Genomic DNA, 11,540 nt, shown 5'->3' with positions numbered 1-11,540 from the left:
CATGCCCTCCATCCCATCCCTTCCATCCCCTCCCTTCCATCCCTCCCCATCCTCCATCCCATCCCATCCATCCCCCTCCCATCCATCCCATCCCCTCCCATCCCATCCATCCCACCCTCATCCCTCCATCCCATCCCATCCCCCATCCACCACATCCCCTCCCACCCCACCCTCCCATTCACCCACCCCCCATCCCTCCCATCCATCCCATCCCCTCCCCCACCCACCATCCCATCCCTCCCATCCCATCCCATTCAACCATCCCTCCATCCCCATCCATCCCTCCCATCCCTCCATCCCATCCCATCCCTCCCATCCATCCCATCCCCTCCCATCCCTCCCATCCATCCACCATCCACCCTCCCAACCATCCCATCCCTTCCATCCCTCCCATCCATCCCATCCTCTCCATCCCTTCCATCCATCCACCCCCTCCCATCCATCCCATCCCATCCCCTCCCATCCATCCCACCCATCCCCCCAACCCCTCCCCTCCATCCCATCCCTTCCATCCCTCCCATCCATCCCATCCCCATCCCCTCCATCCAACCCTCCATCCCTCCCATCCACTCCCATCCCATCCCATCCCTTCCATCCCTCCCATCCATCCCATCCCCTCCCCTCATCCCAACCCTTCCATCCCTTCCATCCGCTCCCATCCATCCCATCTTCCATCCCTCCATCCATCCCATCCCCTCCCATCCATCCCATCCCTTCCATCCATCCCACCCCTCCCCTCCATCCATCCTCCATCCCTTCCATCCGCTCCCATCCATCCCATCCCTTCCATCCCTCCCATGCATCCCATCCCCTCCTCTCCCTTCCATCCCATCCCTTCCATCCATCCCATCCCTTCCATCCATCCCATCCGCTCCCATCCATCCCATCCCTTCCATCCCTCCCATCCATCCCATCCCTTCCATCCCTTCCAACCATCCCCTCCCATCCATCCCATCCCTTCCATCCCTTCCATCCCCTCCCATCCATCCCATGCCCTCCATCCCATCCTTCCATCCCCTCCCCTTCCATCCCTCCCATCCATCCCATCCCTTCCATCCCTCCCATCCATCCCATCCCCTCCCCTCCATCCCAACCCTTCCATCCCTCTCATCCATCCCATCCCCTCCCATCCACATCCCCTCCCATCCATCCCACCTCCCATCCATCCCATCCCTTCCATCCCTCCCATCCATCCCATTAATCCCATCCCTTCCATCCCTCCCATCTACTCCCATCCCTCCCATCCATCCCATCCCCTCCCCTCCATCCCTTCCCTTCCATCCATCCCATCCCCTCCCATCTCTTCCATCCCTTCCATCCATCCCATCCCTTCCATCCCTCCCATCCATCCCATCCTCCTCCATCCCTCCCATCCATCCCATCCCCTCCTATCCATCCCATCCCTTCCATCCCTCCCATCCATCCTATCCCTTCGATCCCTCCCATCCATCCCATCCCATCCCCTCCATCCCATTCCTTCCATTTCATCTCCTCCCATCCCCTCCCATCCTTCCCATCCATCCCAACCCCCATCCCTCCCATCCTTCCCATCCATCCCTTCCATCCCTCCCATCCATCCCATTAATCCCATCCCTTCCATCCCTCCCATCTTCTCCCATCCCTCCCATCCCTTCCATCCCTCCCATCCCTTCCATCCCTCCGATCCATCCCATCCCTTCCATCCCTCCCATCCCTTCCATCCCTCCCATCCATCCCATCCCTCCAATCCCCCTCATCCCTTCCATCCCTCCCATCCATCCCATCCCCTCCCATCCCTTCCATCCCTCCCATCCATCCCATCCCTTCCATCCCTCCCATCCATCCCATCCCTTCCATCCCTCCATCCCTCCCATCTGCTCCCATCCCTTCCATCCCTCCCATCCTTCCTGTCCCTTCCGCCCCTTCCATCCCTCTCATCCTCTCCCATCCCTTCCATCCCTCCCATCCGCAACCATCCCTCCCATTCCTCCCATCCATCCCATTAATCCCATCCCTTCCATCCCTCCCATCTGCTCCCATCCCTCCCATCCCTTCCATCCCTCCCATCCCTTCCATCCCTCCGATCCATCCCATCCCTTCCATCCCTCCCATCCATCCCATCCCTCCAATCCCCCTCATCCCTCCATCCCTTCCATCCCTCCCATCCATCCCATCCCCTCCCATCCCTTCCATCCCTCCCATCCATCCCATCCCTTCCATCCATCCCATCCCTTCCATCCCTCCCATCTGCTCCCATCCCTCCCATCCCTTCCATCCCTCCCATCCTTCCTGTCGCTTGCGCCCCTTCCATCCCTCTCATCCTCCCCCATCCCTTCCATCCCTTCCATCCCTCCCATCCCTCCCATCCGCAACCATCCCTCCCATCCCTTCCATCCCTCCCATCCACTCCCATCCCTTCCATCCCTCCCATCCCATCCATCCCTCCGATCCCTTCCATCCCTTCCGTACCTCCCATCCGCTTTCATCCCTCCCATCCGCTCCTATCCGCTCCCATCCTTCCCATCCGCTCCCATCCCTCCATCCCTCTCATCCCATCCATCCCTCTGATCCCTTCCATCCCTTCCGTACCTCCCATCCGCTTCCATCCCTCCCATCCGTTCCCATCCCTCCCATTTCTTCCATCCCTCCCATCCGCTCTCATCCCTTCCATCCCTTCAATCCCTTCCATCCGCTCCCATCGACTCCTATCCGCTCCCATTCCTCCCATACGCTCCCATCCTTCCATCCCTTCCATCCCATCCATCCTTCCTGTCCCTTCCATCCCTCCCATCCTTCCCATCCCTCCCATCCCTTCCTTCCCTTCTATCCCTCCCATCTGCTCCCATCCCTTCCATCCCTCCCATCTGCTATCATCCCATCCATCCCTTCAATCCCTTCCATCCGCTCCCATCCACTCCCATCCCTTCCATCCCTCCCATCCACTCCCATCCCTCCCATTCTTCCTGTCCCTTCCGTCCGTTCCATCCCTTCCATCCCTCCCATCCGCTCCCATCCCTCCCATCCTTCCTGTCCCTTCCGTCCTTTCCATCCCTCTCATCCGCTCCCATCCCATCCATCCTTTCCATCTCTCCTATCTGCTCCCATCCCTCCCATCCCTCGCATCCCTCCTATCTGCTCCCATCCCTTCCATCCCTCCCTTCCATCCGCTCCCATCCTTCCCATCCTTTCCATCCCTTCCATCCGCTCCCATCCCTTCCATCCCTCCCATCCGCTCCCATCCGCTCCCATCCCTCCCATCCACTCCACATCCTTCCTTCTGTATACAGCATGGTCCATAATGGAGACCCTGGAACTTCCAACCTCAGATCCTTCCCCCATATACAGCATTGTCCATCATGGAGATCCCAGAACCTCCAACCTCAGACCCTTTCCTCTGTATACAGAATGGTCCATATTCTTCCTGAGAGGCATCATTGATAGGGGGAGGGGTAACCGTGGGATCCAATCATAATGCTGATGTTTTGTCTTTTCTGGTTACAGGTCCTCCTCACGGTCACTGGAGCTACACTGGTGAGTTTTCATTTATTTCTACATTTTGATGCTTCACACAGAACTGGGATATTTATCTACCAATTAAGGTTCCACCTCTGCCCCACTTACCATGGAGTCTCACTTATTTTGCTGCATCCAACATGATGTTAAAAATGGTATGGAATTGTCTGCACCCAGTTGTCACAGATCTGCCCAAGACAAGCGCCGTCACTTGTAATGATGGGGGAGGGGGTGTCAGCTGACAGATGGTGCCTCTGCTACTCTACCCCTCCTCTGGAGGGGGGGGGGACTAGGTCTCGGTATGCAAGCTATTCTATGGAGAGTGACCATCAGAGCAGCACCTGGTTTGTGTTGTCAATGACAGCGCTCATCTCCAGCACATCATCATTCCCATTCACACAATCCTACAGTTAGTAGTCAAGTCTCCTCCCCCCCCAGAATATCAGAGGGGTGGAGCAGAAGATTGCTGCAGAGGCCTGGTGGTTGGCTGTAGCTCCCACCTAGGACTGACCATAAATTGGGCTTCGGCCTGGGAAGGAGCTACAGTGCAGAAAAAAAATATTATCCACAAAAATTGGACTTTGCTACTGACTCCCCCGATGTCCTCACCTGAGCCAATTCTCCAATCAGCTTAGGGTGCAGGCACTGGCATCATGGGTAAGGGAAATCGGCAGTGAAGCCTTGCACCCCTCACAGCCAGTTACCTACTGCGCATGCACAAGCCGCTCTGTGCTTTGTGAATGGTCCCGCAGTCTTCTGGGATCTGTAATATGTCCCACAAGGCTGCGGGGGAAGGAGAGGGGGCTGAACTTCCACACATATCGCCACGGCAATCTGACAAAAACAGGTAACCACTCCCCCCCAAACAGTATAGGAGGGGGAGGGTGCAAACAAGCGGAACTTCCCCTTTTGGGTGGAGCTCCGCTGTAAGTACTGGACCCCCTGGAAGATTGGAGAAGGATTTGTGGAAGTAAATATGAACCTTCACTTTATAAAACCCCCAATCAGTGAAAAATAGAAATGTATAAAAAATTAATTTATAGGAGATCACATGACCTTTGTCCTCAGCTACATAAAAAGGCTTAGAAAGCAGGGGGTGGAGACTGCGGGGGGTGGGGGGGAGGGGTGTGTCAGCAGGAGGCAGAGAAACAGCAGTGAATTGCTATGCAGAGGGGAGTGTCAGCAGAAATCTGACAAATAGAGGATAGGCAGGCTGTTCAGGGGGGCGTGTCAGCAGAAGTCTGACCAATGGAGAACAGGCAGACTGTGCAGGGGGGCGTGTCAGCAGAAGTCTGACCAATGGAGAACAGGCAGGCTGGTCAGGGGGAGTGTCAGCAGAAGTCTGACCAATGGAGAACAGGCAGACTGGTCAGGGGGTGTGTCAGCAGAAGTCTGACCAATGGAGAACAGGCATGCTGTTCAGGGGGGCGTGTCAGCAGAAGTCTGACCAATGGAGATCAGGCAGACTGTGCAGGTGGGCGTGTCAGCAGAAGTCTGACCAATGGAGTACAGGCAGGCTGTGCAGGGGGGGGGGTGTCAGCAGAAGTCTGACCAATGGAGAACAGGCAGGCTGTTCAGGGGTGTGTCAGCAGAAGTCTGACCAATGGAGAACAGGCATGTTGTTCAGGGGTGTGTCAGCAGAAGTCTGACCAATGGAGGGCAGGCATGCTGTTCAGGGGTGTGTCAGCAGAAGTTTGACCAATGGAGAACAGGCAGGCTGTTCAGGGGTGTGTCAGCAGAAGTTTGACCAATGGAGAACAGGCATGCTGTTCAGGGGTGTGTCAGCAGAAGTCTGACCAATGGAGGGCAGGCAGGCTGTGCAGGGGGGGGGTGTCAGCAGAAGTCTGACCAATGGAGAACAGGCATGCTGTTCAGGGGTGTGTCAGCAGAAGTCTGACCAATGGAGAACAGGCATGCTGTTCAGGGGTGTGTCAGCAGAAGTCTGACCAATGGAGAACAGGCAGGCTGTTCAGGGGGGGGGGGTGTCAGCAGAAGACTCTCACTCTCCCTGTTCTTTTGGGGAGTATTTACCGACTGCACTGAGGGATAAGTTTGTCATGGGACTAAATAGTGAGTCTAGCCAAAAGAGACTGTTAACAGAGAAAGACCTTACCCTTACAAAGGCAATTGAGATAGCTTCAGTGATGGAAATGGCTGTGAAAGATACAGAGGCATTGAACCCCCAGAGCAGAAGGGAAGAGGTTAAAGAGGAAGTTTTCAGAACAGCAGTCAAGCAAACTGCAGCTAACGGTAAATATAGAACCTCACCAACCAGGACGTCAGCTTGCTACCGTTGTGGGAATACAGACCATGATCACAAAGTCTGCCGGTTTAAGGATCAGCTCTGTCATAATTGTGGAAAGGCAGGCCATCTGAAACGAGTCTGCCGTAGTAAGAAGGTGCGAAATAAACAACCTCTGAACCCCAGGACAAAGGCATATATGGTGGGAAGATATACATCGTCATCTGAATCAGAGGATGAGGAAGTGCTCCACAGATTGGACATACATCATATGCATTCAGCACCCTCAGCAATGACTGTAGAGGTAACCGTGGAAGGAAAGAAACTCAAGATGGATGTAGACACAGGAGCAGCAGTTTCAGTTATCACCCAGAAACAATGGAGAAAACTTCTGATCCGAACAACTGTCCGTCCAACACCAATCAAACTGCAGACATATTCAAAGCAGATACTCCACCCACTGGGGTACGTGAAAGTACAGGTATCCTACAAGGGTCAGACAAAGAGAATGTCATTATATATCCTAGAACATGGGGGACCCCCTCTTTTTGGGAGAGACTGGATTGCTCACTTTGGCATGCCAGACATCGCCATTAACCCCTGAAACACTGTGACCATCCCATTAGGGGATGAAGAGGGATGGGTGGAATCCCTGAAACAGAAATTCCCACAAGTCTTTGATAACCATTTGGGGAAAATAAAGCATGACTGTGTGAGACTCAGGCTGAAACCCAATGCCCAGCCTAGGTTCTTCAAAGCTCGGACGGTACCTTTCGCACTCCGAGCAGGTGTGGAAGCTAAATTAAGCCGGCTGGAGGAACAAGGTGTCATCTCAAAGGTAGAGCACAGTGAGTGGGCATCACCAGTTGTACCAGTAAAGAAAGCGAATGGGGACTTACGCATTTGTGGCGATTTCCGCATGGCACTAAATTCTCAACTGGAGATAGACCAGTATCCCCTACCCAGAGTAGATGACATTTTTGCCTCTCTTGCAGGAGGTCAAAACTTCACCAAGCTTGATCTCAGGCAAGCTTATTTACAGTTTGAGGTCCACCCTTCGTCCCGCAAGTTTCTAACCATCAACACCCACAAGGTAAGAGGATCAAACACGACGAGATTCCCCAGTTCACAGCCCAAGAAAAGGTATGGGCCCGATCCTATGGGGCTTCCAACACTCGTTTTCTTCCTGCTATCGTCGCAGAGACTTTGGGACCCAAAATGTATAGGGTCTGCCTGGAAGATGGTTCCATTTGCAGATGGCATGCGGACCAACTGCATCCTCGTTCTCAGCTGCCCGAATCCCTGACATCGGCTAAACCACCAGTGTCTCAAGGGTCTGCTCCTAGTGGATCAGGATGCATTTGGGCTGATGGTTGGGGGGACTCTGAACTTTTGAACTCAGCTCCAATAGAGCCCTCCAGTCCTGGTCCGGAGGTCTGTTCACCCTCTGAGCTAGGGGATCCCTTCTTTGCCCCGCCGGTGTCTATTCCGTTTCCTCTGGTCCCAAGTTGCCGGGTGCCCATCCTCATCAACACTGTCACCCTCCTGACCGTTTTTAGCTGCAAGAGCAGTTACGAGACTTTCGATGGGCCCGCCAAAAGTGATCCGATGCCATTCTGGACGTGGGAGAAGCCATGTGAATCTCCTGTGTTGGAGGACTGTATTGGACAATTATTAGTTACTGTTTTGTGCCTGTCCTCGTTTTGTTGTGTTTTATGTTATTTTTTTTAGGGATGGATGGAAGGTGTTATACCTGAAGGGTTCCACATGTACTATCACTTTAAGGCTGGCTCCACCCAGGAGTGATGTCAAAGGTCAAGGGGTGGAGCAGCCATCTCAGAGCACATGTAATAGAAGCACAAGAGATATATTCCTGTCCTGAGATGCATGTTGGAGTGTACAGTGAGTACTGAATAAACATCCCTTGTTCCAAATCAGAGTCTTGTGTCACAATGCAGAGAATATAACACTCCCTCCATCCCTCTTTCTCTTCCTCTCTCTCCATCCTTCTTTCTTTCTCTCTCCTCTATTTCTCCCTCCATCCCTCTTTCTCTCCATCCCTTTCTCTCTCTCTCTGCATAACTCTCTCTCTCCCTCCATCCCTCTTTCTCTCCATCCCTTTCTCTCTCTCTCCATATCTCTCTCTCTCCCTCCATCCCTCTTTCTCGCCATCCCTTTCTCTCTCTCTCCATCCCTCTTACATAGTTACACAGTAGTTGAGGTTGAATAAAGACAATAGTCCATCCAGTTCCCCCTGTGTAGGTGTGTGTGGGCGGAGTTCCCCCTGTGTAGGTGTGTGTGGCTGTAATCATCTCTCATACCCCTGAATGTTCTGATCCTTGAGATGTAAGTCCAATAGTCTTTTGAAAGCCACCATACTTCCCGCAGAAACCACCTCTTGTGGTAGAGAATTCCACAATCTTGTAGCCCTAACAGTAAAGAACCCCCCGCGTTGCCTGAGGTTAAAACGCTTCTCCTCTAATCGCATTGTATGCCCTCGAGTCCTCATGCAATCCCTTCGAATGAACAGCTTTTTTTCTAAGCTGGGATCCCCATTAAGATATTTAAAAATTGCTATCATGTCCCCCCTCAGACATCTCTTCTCCAGGGAGAATAAATCAAGCGATTGCAGACGCTCCTCATAATTAAGGTCCTCCAATCCCCTAATTAGTTTAGTTGCCCTTCTCTGGACTCTCTCCAGCTCCAACACATCCCTCCTGAGGACTGGCGACCAGAACTGGACAGAATACTCCAGATGCGGTCGGACCAGAGTTTTATAAAGTGGAAGGATTATAGTCTTATCTCTGGAATACATCCCTTTCTTTATGCATGCTAATATTCTGCTGGCCTTGGCAGCTGCCGCTTGACATTGCATGCTGTTTCCTAATCTATCATCAACCAAGACTCCCAGATCTTTCTCCATTTTTGATTCCCCCAAGGGTTCCCCTCCTAACGTGTATTGTGTTTTTATGTTTTTAGTCCCAAAGTGCAAAACCTTACACTTCTCCACGTTAAACCTCATTTGCCATGTCGTTGCCCACTCTGTTATTTTGTCCAGGTCATTCTGTAGGATATCTGCTTCATGCTGTGCAGTTATTGCCCTGCCCAATTTTGTGTCATCTGCAAAAACTGATATCGAACTACTGATCCCGACCTCAATGTTGTTTATGAATAAATTGAACAAGGTTGGTCCCAGGACTCAGCCTTGGGGGACCCCGCTTACCACCTCAGACCAGTCTGAGTATGCGCTGTTTATTACCACCCTTTGGACACGACCTTTTAAGCCAGTTCCGTATCCAAGAGCAAACCCTGCTGTCGATACCTGCAGACCTTATTTTATAAATTAAGCGCTTGTGGGGAACTGTATCAAACGCCTTAGCAAAATCCAAGTACACCACATCCACTGGTCTCCCCCTATCTAGCTCACAGCTCACCTCCTCGTAGAATGTTAGGAGATTGGTTTGACAAGAACGCCCATTTGTAAACCCGTGCTGATTACTGCTGATGATGTTGTTGTCTTTAGCAAACTCTACGATATAGTCCCTTATCATCCCCTCCAGAAGTTTACATACTATCAATGTCAGACTGACAGGCCTATAATTTCCCGGGATATGCCTCTGGCCCTTTTTGAATATTGGAATCACGTTAGCCTTCCTCCAATCCCCTGGTACATCTCCTATCCTAATACTGTCAGCAAAGATCAGGAACAGTGGTCTGGATATAACCTTACTGAGTTCCTTGAGTACTCTCGGATGTACGCCATCCGGGCCTGGTGATTTGTTTGTGTTAAGTTTATCCAGCCTTTCCCTAATTTCACCCTCTGTTAGCCATAGTGGCAAGTCCTGTGTATTACTACTAACCATACAGTCATGGTAAGTGTACCCCATACAGTCATGGTCAGTGTACCCCATACAGTCATGGTCAGTGTACCCCATACAGTCATGGTCAGTGTACCCCATACAGTCATGGTCAGTGTACCCCCATACAGTCATGGTCAGTGTACTCCATACAGTCATGGTCAGTGTACCCCATACAGTCATGGTCAGTGTACCCCATACAGTCATGGTCAGTGTACTCCATACAGTCATGGTCAGTGTACCCCATACAGTAATGGTCAGTGTACCCCATACAGTCATGGTCAGTGTAGCCCATACAGTCATGGTCAGTGTACCCCATACAGTCATGGTCAGTGTACCCCATACAGTAATGGTCAAGGTACCCCATACAGTCCTGGTCAGTGTACCCCATACAGTCCTGGTCAGTGTACCCCATACAGTCATGGTCAGTGTACTCCATACAGTAATGGTCAGTGTACCCCATACAGTCATGGTCAGTGTACCCCATACAGTCAAGGTCAGTGTACCCCATACAGTCATGGTCAGTGTACCCCATACAGTCATGGTCAGTGTACCCCATACAGTCATGGTCAGTGTACCCCATACAGTCATGGTCAGTGTACCCCTCCTTTTCCTGTGTAAAGACTGACGAGAAAAAAGCATTCAGCACGGTTGCCTTCTCAGTGTCCTCTGTAACCATCCTCCCATCATTGTTAATTATGTGTGCAATATGCTCTCCCTTAGTTTTTTTGCTGTTGATATATTTAAAGAATTTCTTTGGGTTTTTTTTACTATCCTCCGCTATTTCTCTCTCAAAGTTGATTTTAGCCATCTTGATTTCTTGTTTACTTTTCTTATTTGCCTCCTTGTATTGCTGGAAAGCCGATACTGTGCCCTCTGATTTATACTTCTTGAAGGCCAATTTTTTTCCCCTAATAAGATTTTTAACGCTCCGGTTTAGCCAGCCAGGTTTGGCTTTGTCTCTTCTAAATTTATTCCCCATAGGAATGCACTGCAAGATGCCTTTGCCTAATATGTTCCTAAAGCATTCCCATTTTCCTCTGTGGTCAGGGATCCCAGGGTTTGGTCCCAGTTTACCCTTTCCATCAATGAGTACAATTTTGGAAAGTTTGCCCTTCTGAAGTTTAGGGTTCTTATGTTCCCCACTTGCCTTGTTATATTGTTATTTACACTAAATGTGATCATCCTGTGATCGCTAGAGCCCAGGTTGTCCTGGACTCCTACCTCCGAGATTATGTCTGGGTCATTAGTGATCAATAGATCCAGGACTGCGTTTTCTCTGGTAGGAGAATCCACCAACTGTGACATGTAGTTATCCTGTAAGGTTTCCGTGAATAGACGGGCCTTCTGTGAGTGTGCAGTCCCCTCATCCCAGTCAATGTCGGGATAATTGAAGTCCCCCAATATGATGACTGATCCTAGCTTTGCCACTTTACCCAAAAGTGCTAAAAATTCCAGCTCTACCTCCTCCCCTTGGTTAGGTGGCCTATAGCAAACCCCCACAATTACTTTCCCCTTTTCTCCTTCCCTATGGAGTTCAACCCACACAGATTCTAAATCCATGCTCATCCCATCCGTAATGTCACTCCTTTCTATCACCTTTATATTGTTCTTGACATAGAGACATACCCCTCCCCCTCTTTTTCCTACCCTGTCCTTCCGGTACACCGAATACCCTTGGATATTGGCCAGCCAGTCATGTGAGGGGTCGAACCAAGTCTCCGTTATTCCCACAAGGTCTATGTCCTCCTCATGTACTAACATTTCCAACTCATCCATCTTATTAGCTAGGCTCCTGGCATTAGCATATACCCCTCTTAGTTTTACGGAAGTTAAACGTGATTGACGGTTATGTTTATTCCTGTTTGGTCTGAGATTTTTCCGCACAGACCTACCAATTGACATTGTGGACCTACTGTCGCTGCTGACCCTACAGCTGCCTTCAGTCC

General features: G+C 51.3%; 1 protein-coding gene across 1 annotated transcript in view; it reads left to right on the top strand.

The window, feature by feature from the left end:
* CA9 (carbonic anhydrase 9) overlaps window positions 1-11,540 on the top strand; it is a 103,061-nt gene that overhangs the window by 9,426 nt on the left and 82,095 nt on the right. Inside the window, exon 2 of the mRNA XM_082256474.1 lies at window positions 3,481-3,510. Within this exon, the coding sequence (XP_082112600.1) occupies window positions 3,481-3,510 (30 nt within the window). The remainder of the gene's footprint in view (window positions 1-3,480; window positions 3,511-11,540) is intronic.

The sequence above is a fragment of the Pelophylax lessonae genome (assembly GCF_965119305.1).
Source record: "Pelophylax lessonae genome assembly, chromosome: 1".
Taxonomy (NCBI): Eukaryota; Metazoa; Chordata; class Amphibia; order Anura; family Ranidae; genus Pelophylax; species Pelophylax lessonae.
Note: the sequence above shows the minus strand (reverse complement) of the source record. Positions and strands in the feature narration are given on the sequence as shown.